The 20,895-nt window shown below is 39.1% G+C and overlaps 1 protein-coding gene across 1 annotated transcript in view; it reads right to left on the bottom strand.

The window, feature by feature from the left end:
- ETNK2 (ethanolamine kinase 2) overlaps nucleotides 1-20,508 on the bottom strand; it is a 23,391-nt gene extending 2,883 nt beyond the window's left edge. The window contains exons 1-7 of the mRNA XM_015832170.1: nucleotides 20,344-20,508; nucleotides 7,218-7,477; nucleotides 5,485-5,622; nucleotides 3,949-4,097; nucleotides 3,698-3,781; nucleotides 1,136-1,329; nucleotides 139-212 (exon numbers count right to left, since the gene is read on the bottom strand). Coding sequence (XP_015687656.1) covers nucleotides 139-212; nucleotides 1,136-1,329; nucleotides 3,698-3,781; nucleotides 3,949-4,097; nucleotides 5,485-5,622; nucleotides 7,218-7,477; nucleotides 20,344-20,508 — 1,064 coding nt within the window. The remainder of the gene's footprint in view (nucleotides 1-138; nucleotides 213-1,135; nucleotides 1,330-3,697; nucleotides 3,782-3,948; nucleotides 4,098-5,484; nucleotides 5,623-7,217; nucleotides 7,478-20,343) is intronic.
- Between the last annotated feature and the right edge of the window lie 387 nt (nucleotides 20,509-20,895).

Genomic DNA, 20,895 nt, shown 5'->3' with positions numbered 1-20,895 from the left:
GATCAGGACTCTGAACCAACAGAGAGAATGATTGTCACTGGCATCTCCCCTCCCCTCCCCCATGCCAGGCAGACAAACAAACAAACAACTAGCTAGCATCTCCTTTGCATCCTGTCAATGCAAGTAGAAATGGCTCACCTGGCAAAATTAAAGTCTATCGTAGAGAATTGGGCTTGGATCAGGCCCCAGCAAGCCCACAGAAAATGGGAAGCCTGAGAAAAGACAACAAAATATCAGAAAGTTGCCTCTGAGATGTGTGAGTGGAAACCAGTGAGAATTTGTGTTGACATGTAACAACGTAACTCTACATGAGAGAAAGTATGCACTTGCACACACCCAAAGAGTTCTCATTGCATTTGGTACCTGCCGAGACAGTTACTTACAGGTGGGAAGGGAGAAAATAATGCATTAAAAGAAACTAGCGTAGAAAGGTAAAACAGTAGTTAGTAATTGGCAATACTTGGGAATACAGAGAGCCGTGATAGCGGAACAAGCTAAAAACCACTGCAGAATGAACAAAGTCATTCTAGCTGAGCCATTATGGCACAAAAATATTTGAACTGGGTCCACCTAAATTTTCCAGCCAGGTAGCTTTGATGTTCTTCAAAATCTTATACTGATCTAAATTAAACAGGGAAGAATGACTGTTGTTGAAGCTATGAGGTCATGGCTGCAAATATTCAAATTAGATTGTCCCTAGGACTGCAGGAGTAAGAACTATACACAGATTGATGCAAGTAGAAGCTGACTTTTACAGTACTAGTCTCCACCCTTAGGCAAACAAATCTGTTAGCTGTTTGGGTTCCGGGTAGAATAAATAGTTACAGAACACCCTCTTCTAACTGAATAAATGAATTTCAATTGCCAATAATCACATTGGCTGTGGAATATGACAGCTGTTATCCAAAACATCTAGAAGACATCAGGTTGATATATAGACAGGAATATCTAATAGATGAAGGGATGAAGAGACATTAGAAAATAAACAATTAGTATGGTGCTGTGGCCTTCCTTTTAATTAATAAATTAAGATAAATATAAAAATGGCCATTGCATTAATGTAAGCTGGACAGCCTCAGTTTTCAGAGCAATAATAGTCTCTCTTGTTTTATCCACACTTTGATCAAATACTCACCAAAGCAAACTGGTTCACTTGCACATAGAGGCTCTCCAGTTCTTCTTCAGACACTGCTCCACTCCCTCCTCTGCTTTTGTTTCCTTCTCCCTGGTCCTCTGGGCTCAGTTTCTTGTAAGACTGCAGGTAGTACCTCAGCCATTGCAACTGGACTTCCTTGCATGGATATAAGCTGTAATCGACTTCGTTGAGCCCTGGGAGCAGAGAAGGCAAGAGGACTCGGTTGAGTCCATGTCAGACTGGATGGAAATGGGTTAAACCAAGTCCAGTAAATACATGGGCTTAAATTTAGCCAGACTGAATTGATTTTAAGATTTGTATAGCCCAGGGGTAGGCAGCCTTGGCTCTTTTATGACTCGTGGACTTCAACTCCCAGAATTCCTGAGTCAGCTATGCTGACTCAGGAATTCTGGGAGTTGAAGTCCACGAGTCATAAAAGAGCCGAGGTTGCCTACCCCTGGTATAGCCCAATACATTACTGTACTATTGTTGCATATTAATAAGAAATTGCAAGTGATAAGGTTACAACAGAAGAAGGAAAAATAAGCTTGTAGAAGAGAATGCTTCTCTTAACAGTTTCTGTCAGACTGAAGGAATTTGACTAGTGGAACGAGGGAGAGAGATTTAAGAGCGGGAGGAGACGAGGCTGAGAATGGAAATAATTACATGCTGAGAAAAGAAGTCTAATGGATAAGCTGTTGCTTCATGTTGTAATTTGCTACAAAGAATGAATGTGGGTGTTTATTCAAGGAATGAATAAAAGACCCAAACTAAGAAAAGCCTTGAATCAATGTAACCACAGCTCAATCCTTTCTTTCCATTGCTTTTCTTCCCTTTGTTGGGCTTCAACATCAAGCAGAGGACATCAAAGGTCTAACCAGACAATACTTCTTTATTGGATGTATACAAGTAAATAAGGATGAACCCATCCTAATTGCTCTTGGAATAAAGCTCCAAACATTACAGTGCTGTAGAAAACATTATGTATACTACATCCGCCAGCCTAGTCTGTCTTTCAGGGCTCCCGATGAATGTTATAGATTATAAGTGGTCTCACAAGGGAGGAAGCAGCCTTTTGAGATATTCTGGTCCAAGCCATTTATAGATCTAAAAGAGCAACTTTGAACTGAGCTTAGTAAGCATTGGGAATAGCTGTTCTAAGCCTGGTAATAAATAGCTTCTAAAGTACCGTATCTACAAGACAATAATCCATCAGTTGCGTATTACACTACCAGAATTTTCAAACCCTTTTCAAAATCATCTCCACAGCGAACAAGGACTGGCAGCAAAGTGCCAGTACCTCAGCATATGTTGTCAAAAAGCAGCACCTGAATGAGGTTTGGCTGATTTAAGGCTTTTTTTTTTTTTGTGGCCTACATCCAATCTCTCGCTGATTTCAGATACAGGACAATTCTGAATTGTCCAGCCAAAGTTAATTATAAGACACAGTTCTGGATTATCTTCCCCACTGGCATTATGCATTTATTTCTGTTTTTTTAAAGGACAATATAAGATCCTGAGGGTAGCTGTGAAGCAGAACAATATCCAACATCATGGTCTGGAAACATTTAATCAAATACCACTGGAATCGATGCAAAATAGTTCCCCCAAGTTCTATATCAGCTAAACATCTTAGAAGATTTGTTAAAGGTCATTCAGCAAAACCAACAGGAAATCCTATTCTCAGTGTACACCACCAATCACACTTGAGCAAGGCTGCTTCTCTTCTGCCATCATGTCAATTCTATTCTAACATATAGTGCAACAGAAGCAAATAGCCATGCAACCAAGATCTTGTTCTGAAGAAGTGCTACTTCATAAATCTTTTGTAACAACTTCTGCATTTTCCTTCTGAAAAGCTTCCAGTTTGACCCAGCTTAGATTTCATGATCCTTACAGAATAGATACATGCTAAGCTGGGAGCAGACCTAATTAGCCATATAGTGATTTCCTGTAGTTAAAAAAAAACATTCATCAGAGAATTAATAGAGAAATCTGGATAATTACACTCAGGTCCTTGAAAAGAAGTTGGTTTCTAAAATCCATCCTTAAAATCAGAATTGCTGGAGAGAGAGAGAGCAAGGATCAGGGTAGGGAAATCACCTTACAGTGACCTAAAATGGCTGTTTAAGGTACTATTATTTATTTATTTAAATTTATTGGCTGCCCAACTCCAATGGACTCTTTAAGCCATTTAACACTACAGATAGTCTTGTTTCTCAGCAGTTTGTAATTTAAAGCAAACTTTCTAAAATGTAAGAATTAGCATTATTTGAGCTTTGCCTTCCCTTCTTTGAATCTGCTGGGAGACAACATAGCAGCTAGTAGCCCAGAAACAACTCCCACATCTTGGAGCAAAATAGGTCGGCAAAGTGAGCGATCTGCAGATACTTGGCAGCAGGTTAAAAAGCAGCGCCTTTTGCGAGTAATGAGTTGCTGCTGTTACTATCGGAGAAAAGTGTTATACTGTATAATGTATTTAAAATTTAGATATAATAAGACATTTCCTGCTTCTACAAAAGCAGGAAATGCAGGGGGGGGGGAGAAAAGATATCCACTCACCTGCAAATTCATTAAAATGATTCCCAATGTCATATGCTTGATAATTGTAGCCAGTATATTCATAATCTATGAACCGGACATGACCTGAAAAAGTAAAGCCAGAAATTGTTGAAAGTGAGTTTCTAGCAGAGAGGCTTCTTCTGGAAGAAAAATTCATGTGTAACTGTCATTTTTATCTTGAATGGTTTTCTAAAAATTACCAGTGCTTGGTTTGCAAGTATTATGCATGTATGAGAAACAAGGTAACAAACCTTCGGCTTTGTTGTAGATGATGTTTTTGCTCAAAAGGTCATTGTGGCAGAAGACGATTGGAGACTGAAGCTGGGAGAGATGTTCTTTCATCCAATGAATCTCTTCTTCTAACACCTCTAGGCTAGGAATCTGCATTTCCTGAAGGAAGCTTGAGAGGGAAGACAAAGTGATGCCATGTCCACTGGGAGACAGTAAACCCTTCTTTTTGCCAGTCTTTTTTTTTCTTAAATTAGTAAGGTTTGTGAGACAGGGCTCACTTTTTCTAACTGCTGGCCCCCATTAGGAAATAGTAATAATTCGCTATCAAATGTATATGAATTTGCCTAATAAATATTTAAAATAGTAAGTTTTCATCAATTAAAATTATTCATCAATAGTAATTCTGCTCCTAGCTTCTCTTAAATCACCTCTGATGCTACTATTCTTCCATAGTTAAAAACTGTTTATACCAACTTAGCAATTGTTTTACAACAAATGTTCATGGATGATTTAGGCCAGGGGTCTTCAAACTTGGCCCTTTTAGGACTTGTGGACTTCAACTCCCAGAATTCCTCAGCCAGGAAAGCTGGCTGAGGAATTCTGGGAGTTGAAGTCCACAAGTCCTAAAAGGGCCAAGTTTGAAGACCCCTGGTTTAGGCCTACTTTCTTTTGAAGGGATTTAGTCAATGGCAAAGCAAACCCAATCCTTACTATACTGTGCTCAGACTTCTTGCCCTTTTGCCCATCTGTGCAAGTGGACTAAGTAGAAGAGCAACTCGACAGGAGAACTAGAAGCATGCTTCTAGAAAACAGTATCAGTTATACACAGATGGGAATATTGGAATATTTGAAATAAATGTGTCTGAATATAGCTTGCTATAAGAACTTGCAAAAAATGGATCGTACTGTGGAGTGTTCCCTACAGTAAACTAATGTATAATTGTGCTTTAAATGCACAGAAGGCAAATAGGCCTTTTGTTCAGAGAGAGAGAGAGAGAGAGAGAGAGAAATCTATTTCAGAATGTGTGCTCTTATTTATTGCACAATATGATGCTAGATGAAATTCTAAACCATATAATTTTTTTATTCTAAAGCATGTAAAATTTGTAATAGTCAATTTTCCTGCAACATAAAAGACTCTGACCTATAGTCTTTGAGGTCTGATATTTCTACATTATTCAGTATTAAAACTCAGTTGTTCTGTCTCTTGATTTTCTATATATGTTGGATTATAATCTGGACAGCAGGTTATGGAAGACAATCAAATATGATAAACCATATATAGGTAGCCTCAGATTTCAACAATAGACTAGACAAATTCATTCAATTAATTCACGTGTATCCCTTCAGTTTTGAAAGTTCAAAAAAATTTGTCTAGGATCCAACCATAACTTTTTATCATTTGGGGGATTTTGTTTTAAATGAGAACAAATTAATTATCTTTCCTCGATTCATTGCTTATCCCAGCATTTTACACTATATGCTTAAAATAATTGCAATGCTGTAACCCAAATTGTTGAGTAACTGTTGTGTTCATGTTTTTATTTTTTATTTACCTGGAATTTGATGCCTTTTGGGCAAACTCAGTTTTCACAATATTAAGGTACTTGTACAATCTGTGCCAAAGACAAGACTTGGGGAAACTCCCATTGGTGTGAATTCTGTGCATTTTTGCCATCTCCTGGGCTACTAGCCTAAAACAAATCACAAAGATCGAACAGTTCAAGAGCAACACACTACTTTTAATGTAGCCACTTATGGAAAAGAGGGAGCCAGTTTCATGTAGTGGCTATGGTGCTGGACAAGACATGGGAGATTGGGAGCTTTAGTTGTCCCTTATCCCTGGAAGCTGGCTGACGTTAGGCCAGTTCCTCTTAGTCCAAGACAATGGTCTATTATAGGGAAAACAGGAGGAAGTAACATTATGCATGTTACTTTGAGTTGTACAAATTAAAACCACAACAGATGGAGTATACGTACAAAAAGCTAATCTGGGGGTTCTGAGCTTGGTTATTTTCTTGCAAATGTTTCATTACCAAACTAAGTAACATCGTCAGTGCTAATTTGGAAAAGCCAGCCAGATCTGAATTAATTTATTAAATTATTTTTATTTATTTATGTAGTTTTGTCTTCAAAATGTTCCAAAATTTTGCCTGCAAAAAAAGAAACACTACAATATATCCAGTTCATTTTCTAATAACTGAAATGGGTCCACAAAAATCAGCAAATATTGTACTTTACTTTTTGTATCCCAGTTCCGATGAATCTAGCATGATAACATATCTTACTTAATGCTCTGGATAGATGGATGCTCTGCAACCATTACCAGAACATTCCCCAAATTTAACATATGGGTTCTCTGATCCAAGAGAACATTATACAAAATATTGTTTTAAATACACTAATTATTTTCTAATTAGATACCAATACAGGGAAATATTTGTGGCTCAGGGTTGAAATGAGAGGTCCTTGATGCTCTCTCAGCTTGTTTCTTTTCTTGCAGACGTTTCATTACCCAAACTAGGTAACATCATCAGTGCTAGTGATTGTGCTAACTACAGCACCAAAGTAATTGATCAAAATTATGAGGTATTGGGATTCACACATAGTAATACTTTGGGAAAGCAGCTTTCTGTTTTACTTACTAAGAGTTTTCCTTAATCTAGTACCTCCAGAAAGATTTGATAATGACATCCATAATCTCTAGCCTATATTAGTCTCCCTTGGCTGTGGATAATAGGAACCATAGTTCAACCTATCTAAGGGCATCCTCTTAGGAAAAATTGCTGTAGGAAAAAAATCTGCAAAAGAAATACTCCTTGCGCAACTAATTTGAAGATCAATAAATGATCTAAATAATTTCCCAAGTGTCTTTAAGTTTGTTAACCTGTCACAGGAATTGTGTTTCCCATTAAATGAAAATGATGTTTAAGTATCTTCACTGAGTTTTAAAACATGCATCAGCTACAGCTCTTTTTATTCATTCCAAAGTTTTAAAACAAAAGCATCTGGGGTGGGGGCAGAGAAAAGAAAGGGGACTTTGGTAGGCTTGTATCCTGCCATTGAGACAAATTGACATTGAAACACTGTTACACAAAAGCTAGGACATGGCTGAGCATCTCTTCTTTTCTGCATTATTTCTAAGGGTTGTTTTTTTTAGTTGGGGTTCAATAATACTTCAGCTACATGTCACTACAATAGCATTATGAAGCCAAACTAAAAGCAGGGAGCAAAAACCTTTTCCAATTAAAAATAACGATCAGATTTATTGGCAAGGAAGTACACATACCTGAACATACTTGGCTCCCGGATATGTTCTGGTCCCAGAGCCTTTCCTGGCATGAACTCATAGCAATATCCATTCTCAAAAGTGCAGAAGAGATTGGGAGCACACCCGTTGTCCTGAAGGACTTGGAAATTTCTCAGCTCATTGGCTCGGTCCACAATAAGTTCTGTTTTCCTGCCATAGACCCGCACTAGGACTGCATCTCTCATATTCTCATCTGTGAAACAAGCCATTAGCTTGTTGGTGATGCCTTCAGTGAAGAGCTTAGACAGGGACAAAGACAAAGGCAGGCTGAACAACCACAGTTGCTCTTAAAGGACAGTCCACTATAACATTCAGCCATCTGAGGCTTGAGAGTTTTTTAATGTGTAACAAGTGAGAAGTCACAAATTTTGGTTTTGCATGATATGTGAATGGATCATTATGGGTTATTCAACAAACCATGGATTAAAAAAAGTTGGTTTTATGTTATATATGAACCAGGCCAAAGAGTAAGAAACAAGTGTCCTAGTTTCAACTTGCTTTGTTGTAAAGAATACATTTGGAAGAAAGGTTGCACACAAATAGTGTGAGATCTCAGTTGTAACAGCTAAAAAATATTCTTATTACTAACATGTCTTGGACCTTCCACCTTTGAAAAAAGATGCCGAAGTCTTCTCTCTCCCTCCCTTCCTCCTCCCCCTTGATGGTGCCACTGTCCAGCAGCTAGGTTACCACTTTATTAGTTTCATTCTTCACAGCGGTAGACAATGCACAGCGCATTCCACCAAGCCCCATCAATGGCTAAGCTAGTTGAGGCTACCAAGAGTTGAGAACAATAAGTTAAAGACATCTATTGCATGTGTCTGGCCTGGATTCTACAGCCTCCAAATGTTTTGGACTACCATATCTTACGCTGAGGATAGGAACAGTATTGGGAAGATGATCAAAGGTGGAGATCATGGCAATGCACACTTTGGGACCATAAAGTGATGGTGTTCATCTGTTTATCTTTTGAAGATATACTATGGGAAGGTAGCTTAATATAATGAAGTAGGGAGACTGTAGCCCACTGGGCTAGGTTGGGCTCCTAAGCAGCTGTAGTTCAACAGCACATAGAAAACTACAGATTTCACATCCCTGGTTTAAAATGATACTTAAGCCAAGGTTAAAATGATGTTCCTAATCAATTATAGGCAATTCACTGGGCATCCTTGAGCCAGCTGCCACTCACTGCCTTAGCTTAATGAACTTCACAAGACTGTTTCAAGGGTAAATGAAAGGAGGGAGGAGAATATGAATGCAACCTTCAGTTCATTGGAGGAAATATGAGTTACGTATGCAATAAATAAATTGGACTTGGGAATTTAATCAGGGACTTAGCTCTTGTAAGATAAGACTGGAATAAAAAAGAGATTTTATTGAAAATAAGCATCTATATTTTATATTTGCATGAAAATCAGCAAAGCGGCAGATAAGGGGAGGAAAAAGGAAAATATGGTATACTGAAGCCAGCTAATTTAACAGTGCTATGGTACAAGCTGAATGAAAGGATGGATTAATATTACTGTCATTAATTCTTGTCCTTTGATAATGTCACAGATGATGCAAGTTGAATTACAATATTTTAATTGCACGGCACTCTAAAATAAAAAATCAAACTCAGAATGATGTGTCATCCAGGATTCTTTAGAATGTACCAAGGCTGCATACATTTTAGTAGAGTTAACTTCATGGAGGGCTAGAAAGGGAAATGTGGATTTCAAAACAGCTATGAAACAAGTTGTTATTTTCCCTGCTCACCTGCACTATGGTGCTGAATGGATTATCCCAACAGCTTTCCTAGAGCAAAACTGCTTACACCAGACATAATGTATAAAGCTGCTTGACAGTGAGAAACCCTTATTTTAGGGGAAGATCGCAAAAGGAAGAATATGTACGCATCTTTGCAATAGCATCAACCATATAAATGCATTTCTTAGCAGTGACAAACAAAAATGTTCTATGTGGATTATCTTTCACTGAGAACTGCCTCCCAAACTCATGTTCCCCAAATATATTTGATTTGGATTCTATTTTTCCAAATTTCTAATGTATATAGACAGCAGAATATACAACAGCAAAGTTGAAAGGAGTACAAGCAGTCACTACACTTGGCTTATTTTTAATATAAAGCACCTGGGCAATCATTCTGCACTGAGAAACACAATTTAAAAAATCACCCAATTCAGACCTGTAGTCATTCTTAATGGGAATTTATATGCCTCCTCTAATTTACAAATGCATCTCTGAATTAGGATAAGGAGAATTCTTTTGCACTGTATTACAAAAATGCAGATCCAATGCATTTTATGTTCAAACTTTGAAAATAACCATAAAGAGAGCTGAGTGGCCCTGGGTCCCAGATCAATGGAGATGTCTCCAGTGAGGATGCTGGCTGTGCTGCTTGGACTGCTTCTCACAAGCGAATAGAGGGCTTAAAAAAAAACAACTGTCCCTAATTTGGCTGGTTGCCTGAACAGATGGATTTTTCCTTTTTCTCTTGCTTATAAAACAAGCTGCTAGACTTCCATGTGTTTCTGAGTCCACAGGATTTGCCCAGACCAGTGTTTCAACCTTGGCAACTTTAAGATATTCTGGCTGGGGAATTCTGGTGCATGTTCCTATATCAATAAGAGTCTATTTACTGTATCATACACTTTTCTATGGCTCCCTCAGTACATGCCATGGCCGGTTATAGTTTTTCACCTGTGGGCCCCCTTGAAACATCCTAGGGCCCTCAGGGGACCATATGGACCCTAGCTGAGAACTGCTGGACTACAGCCCCAGCCCCAGAAACAATAGCAGCATTTGGGGCTTTTAAGTAGGGATGAAAGCAGATAAAAGAGACTGGTTGATTGAAAAGATTTATACAGCTGTCTATCTTAAGATAGAAATCTCTGAGTGGCTCATACAAACAAAAGCCAAAAATAAAATTTAAACCTGGCACCTAAACCATCCTTTCCCAATGCGTCCAACAATATCAGACTGATATTGCTTGGGGGAAGAGTTGGCACTTTACAGACTTCCAGATGGCTAAGAGGAGAGACCTGCCTGTTTTCACCGGAAAGAGCATTCCACAGGAGAGGGGCTGCTATGGAAAAAGGAATATTTCCTACCAGTAAGTCCCAATAGATGCCAGCATTTAGGGGAAGGGGCCTGGAGAGTGCCCATCCTATCCAACCTGGTGGGAAAGTATACACTTTTGCCCAACATAAAAAATGTGAATACATTTTTACAAGATTTTCTTTCTCTCTTTTAATATTAAACGCAGAAATGACAATTAAAGCTAAATTTGAGGAGATTGAGGGCCAATAAAAAGAAATACACAACACATAGTTAAACTGAAATTTGCGGTCATCTGATGTAGTTCACCCTCGCCGCCACCCCTTCAGATTTTTAAAGGGGGAATTACACAAGTTCATGGAGGACTGAACAATCTATAGCTAGTAATCTTGATGATTGTTTTTCACCTCCTGTTCACCAGCAGCACACTTTAAAAACAGCTGCTTGAAAACAAAACGAGAAGATTATTGCCATTCTACCTGCATTTGTGAGTTTGCCATTGCATAATAATGAATGCTCAACTAAACAGTTGGTAGTCTAATTCAGCAAGCCACCAATGTTGTCATGTTCTCGTGTTTCAGAGCACCACTTTAACTATGGCAACGTTACATCCTCAAGTATTTCTCTTATGCTCCAGATAGGTTAGGCCTCAAGTGTTGTACAACCTGGATGGCTTTTTTAGTAGAATTTCTACATCCAGCCCAAGGAACTTCACATCAGACAGTACTTCAGGGGCATAAGCATGCACACCAAGGGTAAAGCAGGAAATAAATCCATGCTACTAGTCATTTCACACACCTCTGTGACAAAACCCATGAAATCTATTTCTAGAAAAGCTACACACACACACACACACACACACACACACACACACATCATGATGAGTAAGAAATGAACAGGGTCTGAGAGAGGAGAAGGGTCTAGTAATATTGGGAAGAATCAGTTTTGTTGAACTCCAAGAAACGGAGCATCAGTGTGAAATGATCTCCTATTCCCCCCGCCCCCATATCTCATATCTTATCATAAACAAAATCTAAAAATCTCCTTGTTCAGTCTTGATCAGCAAAAGTCCATTAAAGATTATCAGAGATAACATAACATAAACCAACTTTATATATTCCTTCCTTTTACATTTAACAATCTTAATCTTTAATCCTTTCAAAGAATATTTTAGAACTTGGTTTCTTTTTATTTATTTTTCTTTGTCCCTTCTCACAAACGTCTTTAACAACTTTTTTTTGTAAATTCAGTATAGGAAAGCTATTCAGATTATTTTTGGGTTTGTTATTTGTATACCCCTTTTAATTATTAAGACATCAGCTTCAAACTCATTTGTATATCCAATGTAGTATCTTTTTCTACATCATTCTTTAACTTGTCATTTTAAAATCTACTTTCAAATCAATCTTGGTCATTTTTAAATCTACTTTCAGGTACTTTCAATCTTGTCCAGTAAAACTTGTTTTTTGACATAACATCTTTTAAACACAGTCTATCCTATAACGGCAGGTACTCTTAAAATTAACTTTTGGATCCATTGTTCACATATAAAATCCAATGTTAAAGTATTTTGCTCCATTTTACTGTAAATTAGTAAGCCTAATTTAAATGTTCTTTTCCTTCATTGTAATATTTAGTTCCTTCTAGTTCCTTCTAGTGGCCAACCTTTGAAGTTTCACCCTATTTTTTTTTTATGAATTCAAAACAACATTTTCCCATGGGAAGGATTCTTATAATTTCAAAATCTTAATTTAAATCGAGCTGGACCCTTAGCCTGTTTATAAATTTCCAAACTCAATGTTCTAACCACCTTTTGTTGTTTACTCCCCAGAATTTTTTTAAAATTCTTAATTAGATTTAAAACTTTTCTTGCTGAAGGCTGAAGGAAACTCCTTCACTGTATCAAACTTTGCCATTCTGAAGGTTCGTAATAGTTGAAAAAAAAACACTTAAGAAGCAATTTCCAAAAGTGATTAGAAAAGTAAGCATGTGAACCTAGTATCCTTTAGAAAGGTGCTAAAGTGCAGTTAGGACTACAATGATATTCCCTTGTCTCCCAGAGGTCTAAATCTGCTGGAGACTGCTGTTTGGCAGTATCTTTATGAGGAGCAGCTGACTGTAGCACTTGTTAGTGATGCCATTCCTATCCTTGTCTGGAGATGAATTTACAAAGAGTTGGTCCATTCACTGCTCTTCATTCCACCATGGTCACAGGCTCTGCTCTCAATAGAGCCATCTTTGGTTCATTATTTGTTTCCTGAAAGTCACTGAGTTTCTCACTCAATATTGGTGTATGACTTCCTTATATATTTTGTCTGCTGTTAAATACTCTGCGCCTTATAAAATAATTTCAAACAGACAAGCACCTACCAGTAACATTCAAACAGACAAGCATCTGTTACACAACTTAACAGACTTAACAATTATCAATAACAAAGTCAAAAAGTCTGAATAGCAGATGTGATAGCACTTGGAGACAGCAGAACAAAAGAGAAAGAATTGGAGAAAATCACAAAATATAAAGACCTACAAACAGAATAATTGTGGCAAAAGAAAGCAAAGATAGTACTAATAGTAATAAGTGTCTTGGATGCAATCTTCAGCAAAGACTTGATAGGTGGCTAAAATTCAAATCCAGTCTCAACATCTGACTTTTTTTTTTTATAAATGCCAAATAATAGGTGCATTTCATGAACATCAATTTAAAAACTCTTGTTCCTCTCTTACTAGTTCTATATACTCCTTTTGCTCATTTAACATTGCTTCTCATGTCCTATTATAACTTGGTCTGTAATTATACATAAACACATGCAATTATAGCAAGATGTTCTAATCTTATTTATCTCTGCCTCTCTCTCCCTCGTGTTCCTGTTTCTTCTCCCATGTTTTTCCATTGTAAGTTCTCTTGGGAAGGGACTTATCCCTTAATTCTCTTTAAAGCAGAGGTCCCCAACCCCCAGTCCATGGACCAGTACCGGTCCATAGCATGCCAGCAACCAGTCCGCAGAAACAACCAAAGCCCCATCCATGGGATGCAGGTAGCACACAAAACCATGCACTCTCCAGTCCGCAGAAAAACCTTTCTCCACAGAACCTGTCCCTGGTGCCCCAAAGGTTGGGGACCTCTGCTTTAAAGCATCATGAACAAAGACAATGTTTCATAAAGAATGGCAACATCTCTTTGCCCTGAGGCAAGTGTCAAAATCCCATCTGCTAAAATATGAATGAGGAGTCAGTGGTTTTCCATATATTGAATAACCTTTTTCCAGCAGTCTCGGCTAGCATCAATGATGGTAAGAGATGATGGGATGTAGTAGGGCAACTTCTAGAAAGGAGAAATTCCTTTTTCCTCTGCTAAGAGACTTGATACAAGTCTAAGCTTATTCCAAATGTTGCTCCACTGAGTTCAGCAGGGCATCCTACCAAGTATATTCATGAATGGTGGGAAAACTGAAGGTACAATGAGAGCTGCAAGGGGAGGGCCAAGGATGCAAACTGATAGAACTGTTGTCATGAATGTGCAATAGACAGTTGTATGTTTTGCTTCCTCTTGACAAGATTCTCTGGTGTTTTGCCAGGTCTTCTTGTTATCTGCTTTGCTTGTTTCTTTTTAATGAACTGGTCATGTAATACTTTGTCTTGTCATGTCTCTTTTCTGTTCTTCAATTGGTGTTGGTCACTCCAGTAAGCTTTCAGACTGTACCAGCTTCAGTGCTTCTTCTCCACTATCCTTCATATATTCTTTCAATGTGCTTTTTTCTTATTCAACTGTCTGGTGTACAGGTAACATTCCACACCTGCCTATGCTCCTTGTTGTTTAATGACATTAAAGGAATCGTCATAAAATGTAAGCTGTTCCAAGTAAAGCTGCATTTTGCAATTGACTGATGGTGATTTTGTCAACGCCAATAGTGTTCAAGTGGTGGTTCAGATGTTTAGGATTGCACCCAAGACACCTCCTATTACTATTGGTACTATCCTTGCTTTCTTTTACTATAGTCATTCTACTTCTACTTGCAGGTCTTTATATTTTGTGATTTTCTCCAGTTTTTCTGTTCTATTCTGCAAATACTGCCACACTCACTATCCAGACTTATTTTGTCTATTATTATATTTCTTGTTTACTGGATTTATATACCATTAAAATGGAAAAACTAAAATAAAATATAATACAAGTAATAAAATATTGGGATCATCAACTAGAGGTGCTAATCTTAATGGGCTTTTTGCTTAGATGAGCATGAAGTAAGACTCCTGAATGCTGCAAGAAATCTGGATGCTCAGGATCTTTATTGTGTCTGACCACTGGAGAAAAATGCTTTCAGTTTGCTCAGCTGTAAAATGGGATAGATCATCTTTTGAGATGAGCTGCTAAAAGAGGCCAAAGGTTACTTTACAGTTTTCAATTTATATAAGTCTTCAATATCTTGACTATATTACTTTTCCCAATTATAGGAGTTTGTGAATAATGTCAATGACTGCAATAACCATGTGCACAGCAAATCATAGCATGTCACCGAGACAGAATGAGGGCTTATTGTGGATGGGCCTCCATATTTTTCCTACCTCCATATTTTTCTCATCTTCTTTGTTTTAAGCACCTCATTTCACACTCCCCAAACTAAACTCTTTATTCCAATTCTGCAAAAATAGGGCAAATCAATGGGTGGAAGAACAAATCTTTGGTATAAGGCTTAATCTACAGACAAAAACATTGGAGATGGGTTAACACAAACAACACACTGGCTTCCTAGATATACAGTCATGTCTTCAGGGACTTACAAAAGACCAACATGATCAAGAACAATCTGATTTCTGGAGGAATGATGTTCCCTGGGTGCCATGACAGAAAAGGTCTCTTCCTGGTCCTGCTAGATCAGGGGTAGGCAACCTTGGCTCTTTTATGACTCGTGGACTTCAACTCCCAGAATTCCTGAGCCAGCTATGCTGGCTCAGGAATTCTGGGAGTTGAAATCCACGAGTCATAAAAGAGCCAAGGTTGCCTACCCCTGTGCTAGATGATTCTTCAATGGTCAGGATCTGTAGTATGCTTCTCATGCTGGTTCTGATGAGATGGGTGGGTACAATTGGAGCAAGGCAAGGCAATATCACAAATAATCCCACCTAATGCCATAAAGGGCTTTATAGGTGACCACCAGCACCTTGATTTGACCTTGGAAGCACAACCTAGTGCAGGGATAAGGAACCTTGGCTCTTTTATGACTTGTGGACTTCAACTCCCAGAATTCCTGAGTCAGCATTGCTGGTTCAGGAATTCTGGGTATTGAAGTCCACAAGTCATAAAAGAGCCAAGGTTCCCTACCCAGACCTAGTGGAAGCTTGTGGAGCACAGGTGTAACCTGTACACTTAAAGGAGTGCCCATAACTGCCCATAGCACAGCATTTTGTAACAGCATCAGTTTCGGGGGGGGGGTCTTCAAGGACTGCTTCATGTGGTAACCAAGGCATGAATGATTATAAGGAGAACCCCTAATCCACAAAAGATGTCATTGGTGCAGAAGCCAAAGGTGTGCATGCATATAAACAAACTATCCTAGAGAATTCATAGCATTAGTATTTTTTCCCCTGGCTCTTTATAGATGACCTTTCCCATTTATTTTCCCACTGCTTTTTTCCATTTGATTATACTTGACAATTTATAAATTTGTAATGATCCTTCTGCCAGACTCTCCAGGCTTGCTGAGAACCTGCTTGCTGAGGGCACCCAGCCAAATTGGATAGACAATCATAACCAACAAGCCTACATCCCTTCAGAATCACACCAAACGGGGTCGGGATATCATTTCTCCCCAGTCAATAGCAGTGATCATAGTTCCCTCCTCCTTTTTCATCTGCTGTAGCCTTTGCAGTGATGAGTGCTTTTTCTATTAGCCATCTAGCAAAATATTCCTTCAAAAATGTACTTCCTAAACCAATAAATGAATCCACTAGCAGTGTACAGTATTGGGGGTACAGTGTTAGACCGAACAACAGAAGAAAAGGATTTAGGGGTGCTCATAGCAGATAACTGCAAAATGAGTAAACAGTGTGCAAGACACACTGTTTGTGAAGACAAACAAAATTCTGGGATTGTCACTAGAGGGATCACCAGCAGGAAAGAGGAGGTCCCTGATCCCATTACATAGGGCTTTAGTCAGACCCCATTTGGAATACAATTCTGGAGACCTCACTTAAAAAAAAATATTGATAAAATTGAGTGAGTCCAAAGGCAAACAACAAAAATGTTGCTCATCTCCAGAGTCTGGTGCAAGGTCTGTGGGACAAAATATATCAGGAGAGATTGGAGGAACTGAACACGTACAGTCTGGAGAACAGAAGGGACAGGGAGGGGGGACATGATTGAAACCTTTAAATATATTAAAGGTGTGCATAAGGTTCTAGAAGGCACTATTTTCAATATTAAGCAAATAGCAAGAACATGGGGGTAATAACCTCAAAATGACAAGAGAGAGGTTTTGTGAAGAATTACTTCACAGAAAGAGTAGTGGAAGCTTGGAACCAACTTCCAGCAGAGGTAGTGGGTCAATCATCAGTAACTGAGTTTAAACATGCTTGGGATAAATACATATCTATCATCTAGCAAAAATAAAATAAAATATAAAATAAATAAAATAAAGTAAATAATAAAATAAAGTAAATAATAAAGTAAAATAAAATAATAAAATAAAATGAATTAAATTAAATTAATAGGAAAACACAAACAAACAAGCAAAAAACTCAAACAGCAGATGGACCACTGGGTCTTTTTCTGCTGTCAGTTTTCTATGTTTCTATGAATAGATGAATCTTTTTAGCCTAGTAAATTACAGCAGGTAATTACAGCAGGTAATGATGCTGTAGCAATAAACTTGATACTTGATGCTGCTCTAATGTGGTTTGCAACTTCTCAGAAGTTTTTTCCCCCAGATAAAGTGTTTCTTTTCTACCTTACTCTAGGGTATTGGAGAAAGTCTTTCAAATTTCTCTTGTGTTTCTAAGTTTATTTTATGTGGACCCTGCCATAGACCGGGAATAATATTAGGAAGAAGTGTTTCTAAGTTTATTTTATTGTAGGTTGGGGAAGATAGTTTATGTCACACACCATTTAACCACTCAAATCCTGATTGCCACACTTCCCAGTATGAAAATGGTCTCCATGGGTTGATGATGTGTTCCTTGGGGATCTGCAGCACGGAAAGCCAGAGTGGCTGAAGACCAAAGAGATATATATATATATATATATAAATATATAAAATGATAGAATGGCCAATTCACACTGCCCACCTCCTAACTAAGCAAATGCAAGAGTAGCATATTTTATTTTACTCATAAGAACGTTATCAACATTCTTGTTCTAAAAGAAATGAAAGCAAATGTCCCTTCTTCATACTGAATTAGAACTGGTAGAAAAAAAATAGAACCAGTAGAATTCTCTGCATGACACCAGGACATGGTTTATTTTCACTTTATCATAACCGAGTGAGCTTTCCCCAAAGGTCTGAGTCCGCATCTGCCTTCCTCGATGGCATTTTGAATGCAGCAACATAGCTGCTCAGACTCCAGGGACTTAGTGAAATGGAAGCTTCCCAGAGACCTTCAGCTACACTTGTTTATTACCAATGCCACTTGTTGAAGAAAAAAATAAAAGGGGGGGGGGACAGGATCTTGAGCTTCAGCAGGCCCAGGTATATTGCTCTCTGTGGTGGAAGCCCATCATTCTCCAACCCCCAATCAAAGTACATATTACCTAAGCCCAGAGGTGTTTGTTTAGTATGCATGTCTCAAAAACATCCCTCACTTTTCTTGGCAGTATAAAACACTGTAATAATAAATCACTCATTATCTGCTGCATATCCATATCTGCTGCCCAACAAGCCCCCCCCCCCTTATAGGGCAATGGTTGGTTTTGCTTGTCAAGATCTCATGGTGGTAGAGGAGCATCTGGGGGCTCACAGAAGGGGCTGAGGAGCCTTGCTTTGAACTCTGTCACATTCTTGGAAATGGGTGTAGGAAAAAAATGGGTCTTCATTATGGAGAAAAATATCTCAATTTATTTCCAAACTGAGTTTGCCCTTAGCTATTTAAGTGTGAAGATAGTTCTAGAATCCAGGTTTAGAAGCCGCTTAGAATAGGTATTTTCCAAGGCAAGGAAATATGAACATATGCTTTTTTTTTTTTCTGCTGGCATGGATTCAAGAAAAGAGGAACAGAAATTCTTCCTGCTTTGTTAAAATGGAGGTTCACTTATTAACCAACTTCAAAGTACGTACTTTGGTCATAGAGGGATCAGTAACTATCATTTGGCAAGGCAAGGGTAATTATGCATTCATGTATGCAAAATAGAAATTGTCAGTTCGTCCAGAGCAAGATCAGACTACGTACTATTTTCACTCTTTAGAACAGGGGTGTCAAACTGCCGGCCCGCGGGCCAGATGCGTCACAAGGAAACTGTGCCCACCCCATTGCTGGCAATGGGGAAAAAGTTTTGATACATTGGGAAATGTCACGTGACGCTGCGAGTTTGACATGTCTGCTTTAGAAGATGCTTTTAAGTAAATCAAATGTGTTTCTCTTTTCTTAATTACAGATTATTCAGCATAATTATCCATGTGCCCAACGTATAAAACTACTTAAAACTATGAGCACATGCACAAAGTTGCAATATTGTGAGACTGTTTCATTAAATGCTTTGAGTAAGGGACTGGGTGTTGTAGTTAACGTAAGATCTCATTCATTCCAAAGAACACAACTATGGTACTATACAGAGATGATAAAATAAACTTTTCTAGATATGAATTGGCTGGATCATGGAAAGAACAAGCTATAAAGAACCACAGCACATAGATCTCTATGCGATGTTTACTACAGTTTCTTCCATATAAGTGTAAATCTGAATTAAAATGAGATTCTTCCAAGAACTGTGTGATTTATAGATTTTTCCTTTTAAGAGTCTCAAAAGAGATCGATGGGCATGGCTAAAGGGCAATTTCCTGCAATCCTGCCTAAGTGCTTTACCTGCGCTGAAGTGCAAAAAGCTGTGAAAAAAAATAGGGTGTAGCACAGAAATGCACTCCTTATTCCATGAATTGCTAGAGTCATGAGTGGCTTGTTATTCTGAGATTGGTGTAAAGACAGTACTAGTAAACCAACATAGATTGGTTTACCTACATACATGCTTTATAAGAGATTCAATATCACAGAATGAAAAATTGATAGTGGCAAACATTGGAACAACTAGTGTTCATTCTATTTCAGAGGAAGAGGAATGTTCATTCTATTTCTATTTTACAGATGTGACCACTGGGTCACAAAAATAGAAATTATAGGAGGCAGTGACTATCAAATCCCTCTCTCCAAAATAAAGAGAGTCTGCCTGCAATCACACCTGATTAGACCGCAATGAACTGGGATGGGAAATCTATCCACTTAAAAATCAATTCCTTCTAACCATCAGGTGATTTTGGTGGGGGAAATAGCATTCAGCTGGTGTTTAAAGATCATTAAAAAACAAAGTGGGTGTTTCATCCATTAAACATTCAGAACAGCCGTCCTGATCATAATCTGTGGGCCTGAAGGACCTCATTCTGCATGCCAAACTATGGTCAAAGATTCAAACCCACATAAATGTACAGAAAGGGTGGAAAAGACCCAGTGTTGGATCACCTTTATAAGACAGTGACCAGAGAATCCAATGGGTGAGTTAAATCACTATGTTCCTGTGGAAGATGTGTAGCTAAAGCCTTAAAGGAAAGAGCTAAGGTGCTGGCTGGTCCATCTTAATAGGGAAAGTCTCGCACTACCAAACCCAATCTCGACCTGTTGAATATTCCTAAAAAACAAAACAAAACCCCACAACCACCAAAGAGGTGAATCGCGCTTCCTGCATACCTATCCCGCCCCCCACGCCCCTCGCTGTTCTTTCTTCTTCAATGCCGTCGATATCCTACAAGAAGATGCCGAAGAGTCTCGCCCTAGCGGTGCGTTTTTGCCCCCGGCTGCAAGCGAACTCTGCGAACTCTCTCTCTCTCTCTCTCTGCCTTTGTACCTTGGTTTTAACTCGCTCCGTCTCCCATTGTGGTCTGAGCGTTCGGATAAGCTGCAGAGCCCCCGGTAGGACGTTAGTCTCATCCACTGCAATGCTGACACGCCGGACGGCCGGGTAGCCGGAGAAGACGCGCGCGCTCTCCTCCTCCTCCTCCGCTCCCTCCATGCCCCATCGGCAGCTCAGCCACCACGCTGCTGGCTTCAGGTGCAAGGCAGCGTTAGGGAAACGGAAGAGCAGCTTTTCCCACCAGCGACTCCACCCCCCTCAGCAACGGGAGGCTTGCGAGGTCGCCCATGTGGAGGAGATGGGAAGGGGCTGGGAGGGGAGGAGCCAGCCCCGATAGGAATCCATGAGTCACTCTGCCGCCGCCACCGCCACCGCCACCTCCTCCTCCTCCTCCCACCGCACCCCCAGCAAGCCTTTCTTATTGGAACATCCAGGCTGCCCGGATTGTGATGTCAGAGGGAGGAATCGATCGCCGCCAGGCCACAGCAGCCCCTCAAGAAGCCCTTGGAGGGCGAGTGGCGGAACACTAGCCAGGCGAGGAGGTGG

The sequence above is a fragment of the Protobothrops mucrosquamatus genome, unplaced genomic scaffold (assembly GCF_001527695.2).
Source record: "Protobothrops mucrosquamatus isolate PMUCROS unplaced genomic scaffold, P.Mucros_1.0 scaffold_310, whole genome shotgun sequence".
NCBI classification, from domain to species: Eukaryota; Metazoa; Chordata; class Lepidosauria; order Squamata; family Viperidae; genus Protobothrops; species Protobothrops mucrosquamatus.
This window is presented reverse-complemented; position numbering and strand designations above follow the sequence as displayed.